Source organism: Coffea arabica, chromosome 6c, assembly GCF_036785885.1.
Source record: "Coffea arabica cultivar ET-39 chromosome 6c, Coffea Arabica ET-39 HiFi, whole genome shotgun sequence".
Lineage (NCBI taxonomy): Eukaryota > Viridiplantae > Streptophyta > Magnoliopsida > Gentianales > Rubiaceae > Coffea > Coffea arabica.
In genome coordinates, this window is record NC_092320.1 from 57,274,462 (window position 1) to 57,295,288 (window position 20,827).

Here is a 20,827-nt window from a genome sequence, read left to right on the forward strand (position 1 = left end):
TTGTCTCGATTTATCACCTCGACTTCTATTACCCTTATTCCGAAAATTTCCAATCCTCAAGATTTTTCTAATTTTAGGCCAATCAGCTTGTGTAATTTCATTAATAAGGTTCTGTCGCGTCTTTTGGCGGACCGGTTAGCTGGACTATTGCCAAAGTTGATCTCCCCCAGCAATCGGGATTTGTCCGGGGCCGAAACATTGTGGAGAACTATCTGTTAGCCCAAGAAATTGTTGCGGGCATCGGGAAAAAGTCGAGAGGGGGGAATATCGTACTCAAATTGGACATGGCCAAGGCCTATGATCGGGTTTCCTGGCTCCATTTGATTGGGGTATTGAGGAAGTTTGGATTTGGCGAACGTTTCATTGACATGGTTTGGCGTCTGATTTCAAACGTCTGGTTTTCAGTTATGATCAATGGGACGGCACACGGCTTTTTCAAGTCCTGTAGGGGACTCCGTCAGGGGGACCCGCTATCCCCTGCACTATTTGTTATCGGAGCAGAGGTCCTCTCACGAGGGCTGAATAATCTGGCGGCCCAGTCATCTTTTTTGGGATTTACGGTTCCTCAAGGTTGCCCGGGGGTAACCCATTTGGCGTTTGCGGATGATGTGTTAATCCTTGCTAATGGGTCTGCAACAACCCTTCGTCGGGTTATGAGGGTACTACAGGCGTATCAGCGGTCTTCTGGGCAAATGCTCAATGCACACAAAAGTGGATATTTGGTCCACCCCTCCCTGTCCGTGGCTCGTCGTAGGGTAATTGAGCGGATTAAGGGTTTCTCGCGCCAGGTTTTCCCCACCCGCTACTTAGGATTCCCTTTGTACATTGGCAGGTGTAAGACGAGTTTTTTTGCGGAGGTGTGTCAAAAGGTGATGGGGAAAATTTTGTCTTAGAAGTCGAAGTTTTTATCTTCGGGGGGGAGGCTCATTCTGATCAAGCATGTTCTTTCTGCTATTCCAGTCCACTTGCTTTCTGCTGCAGTGATGCCCAAAGCAGTGTTTTGAATCATTGAGAGAGCTTGTGCCAACTTTTTATGGGGCTCGTCGGACGAGGGCCTCAGGTACCATTGGATGGGTTGGAGGAAATTGTGCCTCCCACCTGAGAAAGGTGGTGTGGGGTTTCGGCGGCTCCAGGATGTATATACTGCTTTCTCATACAAGCTATGGTGGCAGTTTCGGACAGGGTCGTCTCTCTGGACTACCTTCATGCGCGCAAAGTATTGTCGGGGAATTCATCCTTGCCAAGCGGAGTGCAAGCCATTAGTTTCAGCGATTTGGAGGCGGATGCAGGATGTCAGCCGACAGGTCGAACTCTCCATGTTGTGGCTGGTTCAGGATGGGTCGTGTCATTTTTGGTACGATAATTGGTTGGGGTGTGGCGCTTTGTTTCTCAGGGCTCCAGTTGTGTTGAATCTATCTTTCCGGGACTTCATCATTCAGGGTCGCTGGAATGCCCAGCTTCTGTCTCAGGTGCTCCCAAGGGATATTATTGCTGTGGTGCTGAGTAAGTCGATTCCCAATGAACAAAGTGCGGATGAGGTAGTATGGATGCCGGCAACATCTGGCAAGTTCTCCTTAGCTTCGGCCTATCAGGAGGTACGCCCGGTTGGTAACTCTTCTTTTATGTTTTCTTCGGTGTGGCAGAGGCTGCACCCGGCAAAAGTATCATTCTTCATGAGCCGCCTCTTATGGGGCCGGCTGCCCTTGGATGATGTGCTTCACACGCTTGGGTTTCAATCAGCTTCCAAATGTCGATGTTGTTCTCATCCAGCGGCCGAGTCTTTTGAACATGTCTTTTCGACGGGACAGGTTGCCGAGGCAGTCTGGGGGTTTTTTGAGGGGTTGTGTGGCATCTCAAGTTCAGCTCCTTACGTCCGGGCCCGCCTCGCCTCTTGGTGGTTGGCCTCGCCTAGCTCGAAGCGACGGAAGGCTGTTTTTCATATTATGCCGAGTCTCATCTGTTGGCATCTTTGAAAGGCGAGGAACCGTGCAGTTTTTGAAGGTATTCAGCCGCAATCCAGCTCCGTTTGTCAGGCTATCTTTCAGGAGGCCAAGGTTTTGCTTGAAATTCAGCTTAAGGAACGGGTTGCGGCCTAGTCATTCTTGCAGTTATGGGAATGGGCATCCCAGTCACGAAGGAGGTTTGGGTTTAAATTGGTTTGTTGGAAACCAGCTCTAGAGGGGGAGTTTACCCTGAACACGGATGGCTGCTGCAAGGGTAATCTGGGGCTAGGTGGGGGGTGGGGTTCTACGCTATAGTGTGGGTCGTCCTTTGGTGGGATTTTCAGCTTTCTTCGGCCAGACGTCTAGTCTTCATGCCGAAGCCCTTGCTCTCTTGACAGGTCTCCGGATATGTGGTCAAAAGGGGGTTACAGATGTGAGCATCCAGTTGGATTCTCAGGTCTTGGTGGGAATTCTTCAACATCGTTTGCAGTGTTCGTGGCATGTTCGTGGGGAGGTCCGGCAGATTTGGAGCCTGGTTAGGGACCCTTCTAGGTTTTCTCATTGTTTCAGGGAAGCAAATAAGGTAGCAGATGCGTTGGCTAATGTAGGTGTAGCTCACCCTCATCAAGATGTTCAGCTCTATGAGCACTGGAGTGACTGGCCGCGGCTGGCCCGTGGTGGTGTTAGCCTCGATAGCATGGGGGTCCCTTCCTTTAGGATGGTGCGAAACTCCTAACCATTAATCATCGGTCCTTTGATCTTTTCTCTGTACCACGACTTGTATGATGAATAAAAGCGGGGGTGGCGTCCCTTCCCTTTATCGGGGTTAGCTGAAAAAAAAAAGCATAATACAAAATAAAATAAAACTATACTAACCTACCTAAGCTAATAAACTAAGAAAAACTAGTAAAAACTACATTTTTGGTAGTGTCTCTAGCCTTCCAAAAGTTATGAAAAATGTCCTCCAAAGGCCCTATTTATAAAGGAATTCAAGCCATAAATGAGTTGTTTCTAGTTAACAAATTTGGCTCTTCAACCTCCCAAAAGTTGCTTCTACAAGTTTTTATGCTTGCTTGCTCATATCCATCCGAAATGCTTGCAAAAAAAATAGGTCAAAAAATTTATGTGGATAGAGCACAGGTTGATGAGCAAGTTGCAGCTGCAATTGAAAAAAATGCGACCTCCGAAAATGCAGGGTGAGGTCACGTATTGTCCCCACGTTTTCTTCTTTTGCAGGTTTTATCAATTCTGGTCCGTCTTCAACTTTGCTATGTTTTTACACCAAATTCAATTGTTATTTTCTTGATGATTGGAGGCTGAACTAGCTCTTTTACAGAACACAAAATTGTAGCCATTTGAGCTTGATTTCCAATGATTCAAAAATTATCTAATTTGGAGCTCTGTAGACTGAGAAATGACCAAAATACCCTTGATTGGACAACCCACTGTTTCAGCTTTCGACTACAAAAATGACCAACTATATTTTGACATTTTGACTATAAAAACTCCTGAAATGGATTTTGATATCTTCACAAGAAATGTAGATATATATGTTAGCTTCAAAATCATTCAAGAATCTGGTCAATCCAATGCTTGTAACTCAAGATATAGCTGAAACACCAACAGGTGTCAAAGCTGGAAAACTCCCTTTCTTTAGAGCTTGATTGCATTTCCTTTTTTGCACTTCATATTCTCTTAAAAACCTTTCAAATCATCAAAAATCATCTAATTATCTGCTCACTACAAAAACATGAAGTTTTCACTACTTTAATCCATAGAAATGCAATTTTTGACACTTAAATCACAAAATGTATACTTTACTAGAAACCTAGTGAATTAGTTATAAAAATAAATAAAACACACAAAAACAAAATAATAAATACATTTAAATCACACAAAATACACACTTATCACCAAACCTGCATCTTTATCCTCAACTTTATCTATACTTAGTTACATGCAAGACTTGGATAAAATAAACTATACAAATCTACCCTAACTAATGAACTAAGAAAATTTTAGTGAAAGACTACATTTTTGTGTAGTTTCTCTAGGTTCAAAAGTTATATAAAAAGCTCAACAAAGGCCCTATTTTTAGAGAATTAAAGCTCTAAATAAGGTGTTAAAGTTGATGTAGAATACTCTTGAGATTCCCAAAATATTCTTCTACAAGTCTCCATGCTTTTGTTTACAGCTTCAGCTGAAATTCTTGCTGGAATTGAACTATAAAAAGTTGTAAAAAATCCTTGCAAGTGGCTATGCAAGTTGAACAACTTTCTTAAGAATACGCGAGGTGAATACGCAGGTGTAAGATCATGTGTTGCATCCACGTATTGCCTCTCCAACATGTTTGCACTTTTTTGATTGGTATTCAGCTTTGCTCTATTTCTTGATGGTGGAAACTGAATTGGGTCTTGTACAAAACATGAAAGTTTCATTTCTTGAGTTAGATTTTCAATACATCAAGAATCATCTAATTTGAAACTCTATAGACTGAGAAATTACCAAAATAACCTGGTTAAAACTATGACAGCCCCACCTCCCCCTAAGGCGAACCAAAGGATTCGGCGGACCGCCTGCCCAGCTCTCGCCGGGACTCAGTCGTTCACTACAATCCTCAATTGAAATACAATATAAATATCAAATATACCTGAAATGCTCCACAAATTTACATACACCACAAACTAAAACCTCAAGAGATACAAGCAATACTAATTTTCCGAATAAGACAAAGGTCCTCAGTTCTCACAAATCTCTCTATGAATATACAAATATCCGTTCAAGTCCAATCATTCAAACAATACTAACTATTACACAAGAGGAGTCCGGATTCAAACTATACATGAGATAATCCATCCAGTCACATGAATAAGTACTACAAGCCCTTCCTTCGCTTCGAGCCCTGTGGAGGGGAATAAAAATAGTTTTGGGGTGAGTTAGAAACTCAGCGAGTAACCAGTCAAATCAGTAATCAAATCAGTTTCACAATAGTTCATTTCAATGATGTCATGAATTAGTAATCAAACGTTTGTTTATTGCTCTCGTGAGTCAGTGAAATCATTGCACTTAAACATCCAACGCTCAAATAGATCATTTAACGTTGAACAGTAAGAGGGAGCCCGTTGGTGCTCCAGATGAACATTAACAGTGGTGGAGACGTTGGTGTTCAGCACAAGACTCCTCAAGAACTCATTGAAGCCAAATCATGCCAAGAACTCACATGCAAGCACACATGATATGCAATCGAGTAAATAATGCAAGAAAATGTTCATAAGTAGCTTTGGAAATAGTTTGGGGTCACTCACCACCACGATTCATAATCCTCTCCCATTATAGACAATTTCGTGGATCGAACTCAAATTCAAGCAATCAACCACTCTCAAAGATTGGACAGCATTTGCTCTTAAATTCGTCATTTCCATCCTACAATAACAATATTAAATTACACCTTACCAACCACAATTGCACATACGATTCGTAAACAATAAAACACATCCAATTAGGCCATAATATCCTTCAATCAAAGCCAATTAGAAACTTAAGAGCCAACCACAAGAAAATCCCCAAATTAAACCCTAGAAACCGGAATTTTCGCACAAACCAGAAATTTTTCGCAAAAAATCTTATCCAACGTATACAAGTTCCATTTCATGCCACAACAAGCTATCATACCAAGACCAATGAACCATAATCATATTAAATCAGAAAAATTCCCAATAAATCAGAAATTGGACTAACTTCACTTAAAACCATGAAATCATCCACAATATAGCATATTTAACCACCACTTAGTACTAATATACCATTTTCAAAACAACAAAGGAACTTCCTTAGCAACTCACCTTATAACTCAAGAAAGATAGCACCTTAAAGCTTTCCCTTCCAAAATCACTCGGTCAAGACCTCTAGTCCTCCTCAGTACACCTTTGTATGGAGTGGTTTGAAAATCCAACGGTTAAAACGCAAGATTGAAGTGAAAATTGAAACTAGAAAATGAAGTTTTCTTTCTTCTCTCAAGAGCCACGGCTGAACAAGTGAGCAAATGAAGATATTTTGGCTCAAAACAGTATAAAAAGGGAAAGGAACAGGCGGTCAAAGTTGATGGCCGCTTGTGCCACGTCAAAATCCGGCCGGTTAAAACCCTATTTCAACTTTTGATAGCAAAAATGGCCAATTGTTTTTTTGACTTTTGAATAAGAAAAATTCATGAACTAGATTTCAATATCTCATATAAATGTAGAGATGTGTCTTAGTTTCAAAATGGTTCAATGATCACCTCAATCCAATACTTGTAGCTGAAAATATAGCCAAAATATCAATTATTTCAAAGTTGTCAAGCATTTCTTCTTTTCTACTTGATTGTTTTTCATCTTTTGAATATTTTTCACTACATATTCTTTTTAAATCACTTTAAATTATCAACAATCATCCAAATAGTTTTTCAATTTACTCTATTTGATGATTGAATCATTAAAATTTACAAAAGTATGAAGTTTTCATCATTTGAATACATAGAAATGCAATTTTTACACTTTCAACTATAAAATACATAATTCACTAGAAACCTAGCTAATTAGCCATAAAAATGAATAAAATATACCAGAAAAATAATAAAACACAATTACAAAACAAAAAATACACACTTATCAGAGGTTATTATGATGCTGATAAGGGTGCTTATCCTATGACATGACATTCCATCATAAGTTATTACACTTTCCATGGGGATGCACCTATCTCATAGTGTATCAAGAACCATCCAACTGTGAGCCACTCATCTACTGAAGCAAAATATCATGCCATGGCTGGCACCACTAATGAACTATTATGATTATGAGTTTTATTACTTGATATCACCATTTCTTATCTACAATCAATGCATCTCTTTGTGAAAATCAAGCTGCACTTCACATCGTTTACAATCTTGTTTTCCAAGAGCATATCAAACATATTAAGATGGATTGTTAGTTTATTCATGAGTTAATTTAGTCCAACGAGCTTTATACTCATTTCATCCGTTCAGAGGATCAGTGACAAGTGCTTATTTTGTGTGGTTATTTATATTTATTTTGGCATGTTTTTATTTAATTTTGGATCAAATAACTAAGGTTTTAGTTGTATATTATATTTTATGGTTAAAGTGAGAAAAATTGGATTTTAATAGAGCTAAGTTATTAAAACTTCATGTTTTTGTAGATTTTGACGACTCAATCATCAATTGGAGTAAAATGAGAAGATACTTGAATGATTCTTGATAATTTAGAGTTCACTTCAAGTAAACATGAAGTGTAAAATATCAAAGAAAATGCAATCAAGTTCAATAATGAATAGTATTGGTAGCTCTGACACATTTTGATTTTTTGGCTATTACTTGAGTTACACACAATGGATTGAGATGATTCTTGAAGAATTTTAAGCTAAGAGTTTCTTATGAAGACATCGAATTTCAATTCATATGTTTTGATAGTCAAAAATTTGAAATACAAAAGTATACTTTTGTTGCTAAAATTTAGAAAAGTCTATTGACTAGTGTGAAGTATTTTGGACATATCTCAACATCTAGATATCTAATTGACTTGATTCTTTTACCATTGGAAAGCAACTCAAGGGACTACAATTTCATGTTTTATGGAAAAGCTAATTCAGCCTCCTTGAGCACGATCCGGTGCCAAAAAAAAATCATTCACCGTCAACTAAAGCATGATACTGAGGAAGAGAAAAATAGTGGATCCAGGGACCTTCAAGATAGATCCACGGGCAGATCCAATCATGGATCCTATGGCAGTGTGAGCAGTAACTAGAGTTTTACATGGTTTTTTTTCTCTCTTTTTCTCACCATTTTATAGCCACTCTATAAATAGGTCCTCTAGAACATTTGTGTAGCCAAGAGGAAGGACTTGGGAGGTTAGAAACATTAATAAAAATGTGGAGTTTCAATTAGATCTTTCTAGTTCAATAGGTTAATGGAGGATAGTTAGGTTTATTCCAATCTTGTATTTAACTAGACTTGGATAAAGACTGGAGATCAAAGATGGAGAGTTGGAGGCTCAAGTGACAAGGGTTTCTTCTTTATTAGCACTTCATTTCTTGTATTGGATTCCATATTTAATAATAATACAAGTTTTGATTGTGTTTCTCTTTCTTTATGTTTTGTTAGATTGCCAACCTAGGGTGTGGACTAACTTCTATGATTTTCATGTGATGTTTTCATGGTTATTGCTTGAGCAAGTTGTTTAACACTGTTGCTATTCCAATCATGGTTATCTAATCATTAATTATATTATCTATAGGTGTTGTATCACCAATGAAAATTATGATCTAACACTAGTTTATGAAAGTTTTAAATCTAGAGTATTAACTCACTAACATAGGATTGAACCTTTGTGTCCTTGGTGATTTGTTCCATATAAATTCATATGGATTACACCATGTAATTTTATAAAATTTAATGAATCTGCGTGTGACGCCCCGAAAGAATGAGTGCGAGAACCTGAAAGTTTTCTAAGTTTCTAGGGTTTATTTTATTGATCGCCCGCCTTTTTGACAATTTCTTTATTAGAAAAATTTTCCAGATAATTTTATTGAGTAAATATAGTTTTTAGATGATTTTTCTAGTATCGGTTAGTTTTTGAGAAATTAAGAGCATATACCGGACGTGGGACCCGCTAGTGCGGAAAGTTCGGAAAAATTCGGCCAATTAAGTTAAGTTTGGGATACTGTGATTATTTTACAAGGTGCTAAGAGATAATTAGATGTTACTTAGATGGATTATTATTGGAGAGACAAAAAGATAAGATTAAAACCCTAAAGGACCATTTGTCACAAAACCATTGGACCTTGACTTTTGACCAAGACTTTTTTTATCTTTATCTTGGAAAAATTGGACAAACTTTCTTCATTTCTTTCATGCTCTTGGCCGAACCTCTTAGAGAAAAGGAGATAAAAATTCCTTCATCTTGTTACTTCAATTCTTGTCCAAATCTTGAGTTTCAACCGATTAAATTGCAACCCACTCCATAAAACTTACTAGCTAAGGAAGATTGAAGCTCTTGGTGGAGTTGTTTTGAAAGAAAAATCCCTAAGTCATCACCTTTCTTGATATTTGAAGGTATCATGTCTAGCCATCCTTCCTTTGTTCTTGATTATGTTAAATTAATGACTTGTAATAGCTAAAGAGATGTTTTAGTGGAAAATTTCTGGCTTGAATGCAAAAATTTCCAGTTAGGGTTTCATTTCCCCAATTCTGCTCGGCACTGTAGCACCTAGTTAGAGGCCGGATTGGCCTTAGCACAAAACATGAAAGTTGTAGAGAATGATGTTTTCTAGTTGCTTGTAAATTTTCAGCCCAATCTGAGTTGGGTAGCCTGAGATAAGACGGAAATACCCAAACTGGTCTAGGTAGGAGTTCAGTGAACAAGGTTGTCTTTTCACCCAATCTGATCGTGACTTTTCACTATGATCCTTACAGAATTAGATTTTGGACAAAACATGAAAGTTGTAGCCAAGGATATAAAATAGTTTCCTACAAAAGTTCAGCTTGATCCGACCACTGTAGCATGTGAAATGACCGAAATACCATTGACTGTCCATAAAACCTGTTTCGCGCCCAGAATTCTGTTTTCGTGTAGTTTCCCATTTTTGATCCTGAAAATACATGATTTGGCCTGGAAGGTCTTCATAAGAAATGTAGGGTTGTGTTTTAGCTTCAAAACACCATAAGATACACTTCAATCGGACTTCGTTAGTCTGAGTTATTGTTGTTTAACAATTGTGCGGTTAGCCAACCTGTTTGTGAGATTCTGGTTTCATATATGTCAATTTTGACCTAGCTACACTATGATCTGGACTGAGTGATCTTCTACAATATTGTAGCCCTATCTCTTAGCTTCGAAATGGTGTATCTTACACCTCCATCTGATAATCGTAGTGCCAATGGTGCCGAAACCGCAAACTGATGTCAAAAAACTATTTTTATGGTTTAGAGCTTAACCTTCATTTCCGGACTCTTCCCTAGCTTGAATTGTACTCGTACTACTTGGAGCTTATTGAACGATTATTGAATGAACTTATTTGTGTGACTTTGGGACTGGCTGAGGAAATAATGAAGCCTTGACGGCTGGAAAAGTAAGCAAATTTAGTGGAAGTGCTGTCCGAACTTTGAAAGGACTTGATTGCATTGAGTTTGTGATCTAAGACTTGGATTTGAGCAAGACAATGATATATGATGGTTGGTTCCTGAGCCGTGGAGGTGAGTGACCCTAAACTGTTTCCAAAGTTACTTTTGAACTGTTTTCTTGCATTATTTACTCGATTGCATATCATGCGTACTTGCATGTGAGTGTTCCTTGTTTGCTATATTTTCTTGATTTCATGACTTGTATTATCGTTTGATAACGTGTTAAGTGCTTTCAATGATTTCCAAAACGAGTTTTCTAAGCGAGTGTGTACTTTATCGCACTCGACCTCGATAAATGTGAAATTTTCAAAAATGGAATGATTGAAATGTTACTTGTGCATGAATGTAAACCTTTTGGCTGAACTGGCCACTGCCCTTTGTTACCGATCGACTCGAGCCAGAAGCGAATTCGGTCGGGCGATATGGTGACCTGGGTGAACGTTTGGTATACTCGAGTATTACCTTATAGGTTGGTGGAGGTTGGTGGAGCCTGGTCAATGTCCAGGAAAGGTTGAATGAACGAACGAACGAACGAACAAGGGTTTTATTGATAAATGAAAAATGCATTTTCAAATGAATGAAGGAAAGGGGAATGACAGGAGAACGAACGAAGGAACGAATGAACGAACGAACGTATCCTTTTCATGTATGGTTTCTTGTAAATGTTGTAATTGTTTCTTGACTTATCGTTTGATTTATGACATCATTGAAATGAACTATTGTGAAACCGATTTGATTACTGATTTTACTGGTTACTCGCTGAGTTTTTAACTCACCCCAAAACTATTTTTTTCCCCTCCACAGGGCTCAAGGCGAAGGAAGGACTTGTAGTACTTATTCACGTGACTGGATGGCTGATATCTTGTATAGTTTGGGTTTGGAATCATTTGATGTATAGTTGGGAATCGTTTCCGCTTCGCTCGTGACATGTAATTATTGGAGAATTGGATGTATATTTGAGATTTATATCTTGCAATTTATTTGAGGACTGTAGTGAGCGACTGAGTCCTAGCGAGAGCTGGGCAGGCGGCCCCCCGAACCCTGGGGTACGCCCTAGGGGGAGGTGGGGCCGTCACACTACGGCTATTTTCATCATTACGTTAGAAGCTATGGAATGGTTATAAATATTGTTGGTATATCTACGAAGAGGATATCACATATAGTTGGAAATTATATATGCCATAACTAACCAAGATAATACAACTCATTTAACTGGTAATTTCAACTATAAAAGTAGGTAGGAATTCCATAACCAAGGCACATCTTATTGTCATGTTTTATACTTTTATTGCATGCATGTAGTGTAGATTTACTTGTGATAATTTAAATAATAGAGAAGTTAAAAAATCACTGATACTTGACAATCTTCACTATGAGATCAATATCTAATATATCCTATACTCGATAAATGATCTGTAGGTATTTAGGTTTTAAAAATTGGACTAAAGGAAAAACCTCGTCAATCAGCCTATTGACATGCGACAATCTTCACTATGAGATCAATACCTAATATACCCTATACTCGATAAACAATCTATATACTTATAGAAAATAAGGTATTTAGGTTTTAAAAATTTGGATTGAAGGAAAAACCTCGTCAATCAGCCTATTGACATGCTCACCAAAGCGCTTGATTTTAATCTTTTTCACCGATTATTGAGCAAGCCTGGTGTTTTGTTCCTCCACACTCCAGCTTGAGGGGGGAGCTGTTAGCATATATAACCCTTATTTTCTCTCTTATCATTCCTATTTTATCTCCTATAGTTTTGCTATCTAATTTTTGTTGCATTCCTATATGATTAGGATAAAATTAGTTTTATATTCCTATATAATTGGAATAGAATTAGTTGTATGATAAAGATAGAATTAGCATTGTAATACAATATATTAGGCCAAAAGTCAACTATTTGCCTTCATATATATTCATAGCTGCATGTTAGTATCGATTAATAAAATTGCCACTTTTTGAAATACATCACAACATATTTTCGATTAAATCAGTCTTTTGCTCAAATGTGTGTAACATTTTTATGAGCTAGTACAAACTTGACTACAATTTTCATTCTAGAATTTAATAATCACGATTTCTATATATCATTATGATGTGAGGCAACATTGGAAACCTAATATGTAAACGAGCTGCCTTGTGAAAGCAATAAATCTGTGTTAGATTCTCAGCAACTTGAAATATTTAACCTTAATGAAAAGGAACACGAAATCAGGACAGTATTGAAATCGTATCGTGGGTTAATTTTAGGTACTTTTAAACATCGACTAATTAATAAGGGCTCTTGTGGATTCTTTAATGGCTGATAAGAATGGTTTCCTCTAAGCTAGAATATATAATAGTATACTCTCCCACACAAATCAATGAAACAGCCATAGGTATTATTAAAATATTTCTCCTTTGTCCTTTTGAGTTTTGACAATGTTTGTTACACCAGGAAACCAATCATAGGTAATTAATTTTTAATGTGGACGAACATGCTAAGATTCACGGATCACTGAATTGTACTATTCGAACTATACCTAGAATTATTTTTAAAGTAGAGAAGGATGAGATTTGAGAAATGGGGATGATAAAGGAAAATTTGCCGCCAAGAACTCTAATTTTTCGATCTCAATTTTAACTATTTGACCAAAACCTGATTGAAGAATCACAAGATGTAATGCATAATATACTCTATGTACCATCTTCTATGTGTATCTTTCTGTGTTTATGTGGGAGAGAACCAAAATAAAGAGTTGCATCAATAATAAAAATTAAAATATATCTAAAAGGTAATGCTGAAAATATCTAGAAATTGCATATATTGTTTTCACAGAAAAAATAGCATGCGCAATTTTTTGATAGTTGACCATGAGATTATTGTTTGATTAATCTTTTCAATATTGGCTTATTTCTAAAATTTTTCTATATGTAGACTTTACATGCAAACCACATGTATAAAAAAGATTATTTTAATTCTAAGTACAACTTGAATTAAATGAAGTGGTCGAACATGCTTCCTAAAAACATCACTTAAATCATGTATTTAAACCTTGCTTGACTTCCTTAAATCCAACCCGTAAAATTTTATAAGATGTAAATTACTTATCAAAATCCTTTTTAAACAGTTTATGTTACTAAATTTAACTTAAACACCTCTTTTGTGGCCCACCACTAATTGGATATAGAGACCACTAATTGGATATAGAGAAATATGGACTAATATTAGGTGGTCATTTGGTTATTTCTATTTATATTATTTGGACTAAAAATTCTCTTTTGTTTGGAATTTTTTAGTTAAACAATAATGAAGAATACAAGGGTAATGTCATCAATATATGGCTCTTGAAAGGGACATCTAACCTTGTCAAGTTGGTAGGAAGATAAGTGAGATTTAAGAAATCTCAAGGGTACTAGGTGTTATTAGGAGAAGTGTGACGACCTCACTTCTCCTTAGGGCGAATCCTAGGGTTTCGGCGGGCCACCTGTCTAGCTCTCGTCAGGGCTTAATATGAGTCAAATTTAAACATAAAGGTAATAAACCAATAAACAAAAGTTAGTATAAAGAAAAGTCGCTTCCTTATATAATCATTCAAGTCTTATATCACAAAATTTCTAAAAGATACATCAAAATTTTCCAAAATACAACCTTCCAAAGTTGACTAAAATATTTATATCCAAATTCTAACCAAAAGTAATCAAGTCAGCTGCTCTAAAAATCTTTCCATTCCGAGCTCCTATTAAGAAAAACAAACTACAGGGGTGAACTAACCCTCAGTGAGGTCAAGAAAAACATGCAACCAAATAAGTTCAAATAATAATAACACTGGTACAAGAAATATAGTTAAAAAGTTCATGTAATCCACAAATAACAGTAAAGCACAATCAATAAGGACACGGGAGCTCTCAGCAGCTAAATTCCTATTGCTTTGCTAAAACTTGATCCAATACCTCCACGTGATGACACTCTGTCAACCGGGTAGGTAGCAAGTCCATAGAAACCCCGCTTACTTCCTCCATCCCTCATTTTACCCTCTCGGATCTGTAACCAAACACTCACTGAAAGGGCAACACTATTCGAATATGCCAAGCAAGACCTCAAAAGATCAAGTTTTATGATTTTCTCATGGTTCACCAAACTTCTCGACCAAACCCATGCCGGCTCGAGTCGCAAGGTCAGCCAATGAGTTTTGGGTGTCCCCAGATATACAAACACATTTTGCCAAGTTCACACAATTCAATTATCAAGTCACGTTCACACAAGTCAATGGTCTAGTTTACAAGAGAACAAGTGCGATAAAGTACACACTTGTCTCGACAAGTCCAAATCACTTAATTAACAAGAAACAATTCAAGTATTTAGCAACAAGTCATGCACTTGACACTCACCAATTCAAAAGTAAGTGAGTAAATAAGGCCTTTAGTTGTCCGCACTGAGATTCCCTTCGAAACTCTCTTGAGCACCTGAAGAAATAGTGATCAACCATTACTCACGTATACTCTAGACATCTTAACATTCAAAAAAGAAAATGCACTTGCTTAAAATTTAAGACAACGCCTTAAAAGAGTTTTACTCATCGAAAATCGAGATTAAAAAATGAGGTTTTAAAGTCTCAAGTTCGAGTCAATGTAAAGAAGATTTTCTCGCTAAATCATTGAAATAATGTTCAAAGAGACTCAAAAGTCATTTTTTGATTCATGTCGTGGTAAGTAAATTTCAATTCCAAAAGAAAGTACCAATTTCACTTTCGGTACAAAAATCGAGAAAAAAGATAGATAGTTTCCATCTCACAATACATCTAATCTCGTATCCGAACTTTAAAATATAAAGAGCGTTCACATTTTCAAACTAACGAAGTCAAAACTCATCCAAAACTCCCCTCATTTCATAGAAATTGTCAAAGCTAAAGGTTTCAAGTTTCAGATAGAAAACTAGAGAAATTTCCTAAGAATCACTCGAGTTAAAACGCTCCATTCTTAAAGTTCAAACTCATGGAAATCAAAGGGTTAAGACTAGAGGGTGAAGTCTATTTCTCAAGTATAAAATGAGACACAATAACCAAGAAGTTAAACAACTATGAAAACGCATCAAGAGAGGTTTATTCCATCGGGAATCTAGTTTCAAAAATAAGGGTATTAAAATCACAAAAGAACTTGTATCATCCATGAAATCAAGTTTGAAATGAATGATCAATCTCAAAAGAAAGTTGGAAGTTCTTAAAAGTTCATTTCGTAGGAAACCAGAAATTTCCAGTTTTATGAGACAACACTTGAAAATTCATATATTGAGTTTGATAAGTCCAAAAATTGAATTACAACTCTTAAAGATAGGTGCTACTCTTAGAATTACAACTCTACATCGGCCAACAATTTTCACCCATCTACATTGCCTCAAATTCCACTCTGTCGGGAAAAATAAATACTTAAGACTCTTGGGATCAGTGAAAATCTCGAAAGTCATTCCATATAAATAATATCTCCACTTTTCAAGACAAACACTACTGCCACTAATCCCAAATCATAGGTCGGATAATTCTACTCATGAGGTTTCAACTTACCGGGGGGGCATACACAATCACTTTTTTTTTTCATTTTGCATTAATACACATCCTACTATCCTTTGAAGTATCTGTATAAACCACAAAACCATCTCCTTCGCTTGGCAATGCTAATACGGTACCGCAGTCAAACACTTTTCAACTTTTGAAACCCTTCCTCGCATTTAGAATTCCATATAAACTTGCCATGCTTCTTAACCAATGGTTTAAAGGTTTTGTAGTTTTAGAAAAGTTCTTGATAAACCGATGATAATATCCGGCTAACTCTAAGAAACTCCGAATTTCGGTAGGGTTTTCTGGTCGCTTCCACTTAGAAATAGCTTCCACGTTGGTTGGGTCTACAGTAATTCTTTCCTTAGAAGTTATATGACCTAAAAAGGCTATTTCTTTCAACCGAAACTCACATTTATTGAATTTAGCAAAAAGTTGGCACTCTCTCAGGGTTTGTAACTATCCTCAAGTGCCGTTCATGATCTTATTACAGGTCTAAAGGTGTGGAACAATAAATTAAATATACATATAAGCCGTAAAATCAATTAAAGCACAGTATATTTTTATGTGTCATAAAAGATCATAATAGTTACACCAAGTGAGGATAACTTCGTCAAATCATTTCAAAAGAAAGGGGAGACAAACAAAATCATAGGAAAACGTGCTAAGTCACAAACATACAAGACACCAAAAGAACTTTATTCCCTACACAAAAGATTACAATCTCTAAAAGTGCCAATCTAAACTAGGGTAATATTACAACTCCTATCCCTCGAGTGGAGTCAGATCCATTCCCACTCGTAAAACTTCCACTACTTGGATCCCCCTCATGGCTATTAGCATTAATCACCCCTTCTGGCCCTTGACTGTTTTGTAGCGGATCTAGCAGGTTGCTGAGTATTTCCTCCTTTTCTTAGAGGCACTAGGGCAACTTGAAACTTGATGTTTGGTACTACCACAGATCAGACATTTTCCTTGCTTCCTCCGGCACTCAGTTTCAATGTGATTAAACTTGTCACAGTATTCACAAGTCACACGAAAAGTCATGACCTGACCAATTTGAGAATTTCCTTTGTATTTCTTCTCCAGTTCCACGTTCTTGTGTAGCAACTCAATTTTTTCTGCATATTCTTGTTTTCACCGTTCTTCCCAGTAGTCAGCCAATTTCTTTTGAAATTCTACCTCCTTTCGAAGAATGTCCATTTCCTTATGCATTTTTCCTAAATTTGTTATCTCACCAGTTGGTTTAAGTCAAATGCTAGCCTGCCAGGCAAATCAAGGGATCAAAATAAGTAACTATTCACAATGAAAACTCTGGCCATTTTACTCTTTCATTCTTTTGCTTATAGATTACCCCAAAATATAAATCTTAACTATTCTCTGCTTAATATGGACGAGTTTTTAAGTCTCCACAAGATTACTATCATCACTTATAAATATAGCAAAATACGGAGATCTTATTCATTAATATAGAAGTTTCACACCCTAACTCACTCTCCAATACTCACTTACAAAGTTGCTCGAGAAGAAACCCTAACCTCTTACTCTCACTAGTGCCTTATTTTATCACCTCAAACCAATTTCTATGGTTTCGAGGTTAGACCCTCCGTGAAACTTAGATGGGGCGAACTTTAAGAATCACTCTATCCTCACACCTCTCTTAGTTCCTAGGTTGGTTGATTGATTTAGGGCCTTGGCGCTCAGCTATCCGTGCTAAGATATCAATCATACGGTTAATAGCAGTAGTTACGTGATTATCTCCTTCATTTCCTTGCCCTTGGTTCGGTCCAGTTGTCGATCCCTGATCATCCCCTTGAGTTTGGAGTTGCTTGACCCCTCGCCCTTGGCCCCTTTCATTTCTACGGTCGTCCATAATTTTAATATTTTCTAAAGATATAACGTAAAATAAATACACATAAGCGAAATTTGAAAATGGCACTTTAATTATGCAAAAATGAAAATAAATGGGAAAGACATCCAAAATAATTGCAAATATGCACAACCCATAGCATAGATTAAAAGTCATAGAGCTATAAGGTCAAACACCTCATAAGTAACGTTCAAGTGCTTCAAAAGATAGGTAGCATAATTAAGTAAAATACAATGGTCTTTGAACAAGCACAACCCCGACTATTCTAGACAAAAACTACTAAAATAGACTAAATCACTAGCTCAGTGATTGGTGGAACCAGAAGTCTCTACTACTTCAATAAGATCATTTTCATCTTCAGCACTAGGAGTTTCTACATCATGTCCCCTGTCAAGTATCTTGCTATCCACCACTTGATCGACCAAGGTAACACACTCAACCATCAGCCCTTCAGCCTGGTCTCTAACTTCATGTACTACCCTAGCAAGTTGGCGTTTAACCTCCTGAAACTGCTGACGAAGAGCCTCAGCCTTTTTTCGCTTCTCAAGTACATCCGTCTCCAATTCATGAACTCTAGTAGTTTGGACATCCATAGTCACCCTCAGTTCTCGATTATCCTCTCGGACCACCCTAGTTTCCTAGGATAAACGCCTCTAATCATCGATTATCGCTAGCACCACTTCATTAGGGTACGAGTAAGTTCTCCAACAATCACTTGAAGACCTAGTACGACGAACCAGGGTCTACTACCAAAGAGGGCCCCAAGGCCTCACTCGATAACGAATCGTTGGAAGGTACCTCAGAGGTGATCCATCTCTACCATTTCCTTTCATGACCTACAATTAACCCACAAAACTAAAGGTTAGAACCTTATAATCACTGGTGCCATTCAAAATTTTAACTTAAGATTTATTACGAATTTCTATGACCAAAAGTCCACATCTAAGAACTCCTAACTCTATTCTAGGTATTTCAAACCTAGCGTTCTGATTTTCATCCCTACAAGCAGTCACTTAACTTGCAAACCAGTTCCACAGTCCGGCATCCTAAACTTTTACCATAAGATACACTACAGAGATCTGAATCCTAAATTCTGATACTAACTATGACGACCCCACTTCTCCTTAGGACGAACCCTAGGATTTCGGCAGGCCGCCTACCTAACTCTCGCCAGGGCTCAATACGAGTCAAATTTAAATTTAAAGGTAATCAACCAATAAATAAAAGTCAATATAAAGAAAAGTCGCTTTCTTATATAATCATTCAAGTCTTACATCACAAATTTTTCAAAAGATACATCAAAATTTTCCAAAATACAACCCTCCAAAGTTGACTAAACCATTTACATCCAAATTCTAACCAAAAGTAATCAAATCAGCTGCTCCAAAAATCTTTCCATTCCGAGCTCCTGTTAAGGAAAACAAACTACAGGGGTGAGCTAACGCTCAATGAGACCATAAAAAGCATGCAACCAAATAAGTTCAAGTAACAATAACACAAGTACAAGAAATATAGCTAGAAAATTCATGTAATCCACAAATAACAGTAAAACACAATCAATAAGAATACGGGAGTTCTCAGGAACTAAATTCCCATTGCTTTGCCAAGACTTGATCCAATACCTCCACGTGATGACATTCCGTCAACCAGGTAGGTAGCAAGTCCATAGAAACCCTGCTTACTTCCTCCATCTATCATTTTACCCTCTCGGATCCGTAACCAAACACTCACTGGAAAGGCAATACTACTCGAGTATGCCAAGCAAGACCTCAAAAGATCAAACTTTATGATTTTCTCATGGTTCACCAACCTTCTTGATCAAACCCATGCCGACTCAAGTCGCAAGGTTAGCCAATGAGTTTTGGGTGTCCCCAGATGTACAAATACAATTTGCCAAGTTCGCGCAATTCAATCATCAAGTCACGTTCACACAAGTCAATGGTCTAGTCAAGTACAAGAGAACAAGTACGATAAAGTACACACTCGTCTCGACAAGTCCAAATCACTTAATTAACAAGAAACTATTCAAGTATTTAGCAACAAGTCATGCACTTGACACTCACCAATTCAAAAGTAAGTGAGCAAATAAGGCCTTTAGTTGTCCGCACTGAGATTCCCTTCGAAACCCTCTTGAGCACCTGAAAAAATAGTGACCAACCATCACTCACGTATACTCTAGACCTCTTAACATACAAGGAAAAAAATGCACTTGCTTAAAATTTATGCAACGCCTTAAAAGAGTTTTACTCATCGAAAATCGAGATTAAAAAATAAGGATTTAAAGTCTCAAGTTCGAGTCAAGTTAAAGAAGGTTTTCTTGCTAAATCATTGAAATAATGTTCAAAGAAACTCAAAAGTCATTTTTTGATTCATGTCGTGGTAAGTAAATCTCAATTCCAAAAAAAAGTACCAATTTCACTTTCGACAGAAAAATCGAGAAAAAGGTAGATAGTTTCCATCTCTCAAAACTTTTAATCTCATATCCGAACTTTAAAATATAAAGAATGTTCACATTTTCAAACTAACGGAGTCAAAATTCATCCAAAACTCCCCTCATTTCATAGAAATTGTCAAAACTAAAGGTTTCAAGTTTTGGATAGAAAACTAGAGAAATTTCCTAAGAATCACTTGAGTTAAAACGCTCCATTCTTAAAGTTCAAACTCATGGAAATCAAAGGGTAAAGACTAGGGAGTGAAGTCTATTTCTCAAGTATAAAAATGAGACACAATAACCAAGAAGTTAAACAACTAAGAAAACGCATCAAGAGAGGTTTATTCCATTGGGAATCGAGTTTAAAAAATGAGGGTATTAAAGTCACAAGAGAACTTGTATCATCCATGAAATCAAGTTTGAAATGAACTATCAATCTCAAAAGGAAGTTAGAAGTTCTTAAAAGTTCATTTCGTAGGAAACCAGAAATTTCCAGTTTTATGAGACAACACTTGAAAATTCCTATATTGAGTTTGATAAGTCCAAAAATTGAAAAATTTACACCATTGGAAACTAGATTCAAGGTACTAAAAATCACTAGAAGACACTTTTTCCAGACTCAAATTTGAATTATTCAAATTTTAGCTCAAATTCACTGTTCTAGACAAGATAGAGTAAAACAGGCTTGTAATTTCAGTAAAGTTTTGAAATTCGGCAAAATTCGTAGGAACCGAATCAACCCTTGAAATTTATACTGCTAATAGAGTTCCAAATCTAGTTTCAAATGAAACAAATGGAACTCAATTTGGATTTTCAAACAGCAAGATACGACAGTTTTAAGAATGCTGGTTTTTGCAACCTGTTTCGAA

General features: G+C 37.0%; 1 protein-coding gene across 1 annotated transcript; it reads left to right on the forward strand.

The window, feature by feature from the left end:
• The first annotated feature begins 284 nt into the window (after positions 1-284).
• On the forward strand, positions 285-2,679 carry LOC140008831 (uncharacterized). The gene is made up of 5 exons (XM_072053724.1): positions 285-834; positions 1,173-1,354; positions 1,440-1,595; positions 1,741-2,140; positions 2,288-2,679. The coding sequence occupies exons 1-5, from the start codon at positions 285-287 to the stop codon at positions 2,677-2,679; spliced, it is 1,680 nt and encodes a 559-aa protein (XP_071909825.1).
• Positions 2,680-20,827: the final 18,148 nt, after the last annotated feature.

Excerpts from the sequence above, each read along its gene's own strand:
- LOC140008831 (XM_072053724.1), top strand. The coding sequence starts at position 285 with ATGGCCAAGGCCTATGATCGGGTTTCCTGGCTCCATTTGATTGGGGTA. Across the intron at positions 835-1,172 it reads CCCTTTGTACATTGGCAGGT|TTTCGGACAGGGTCGTCTCT; the intron begins GTAAGACGAGTT and ends CTATGGTGGCAG. Across the intron at positions 2,141-2,287 it reads GCATCCCAGTCACGAAGGAG|CTTTCTTCGGCCAGACGTCT; the intron begins GTTTGGGTTTAA and ends TGGGATTTTCAG.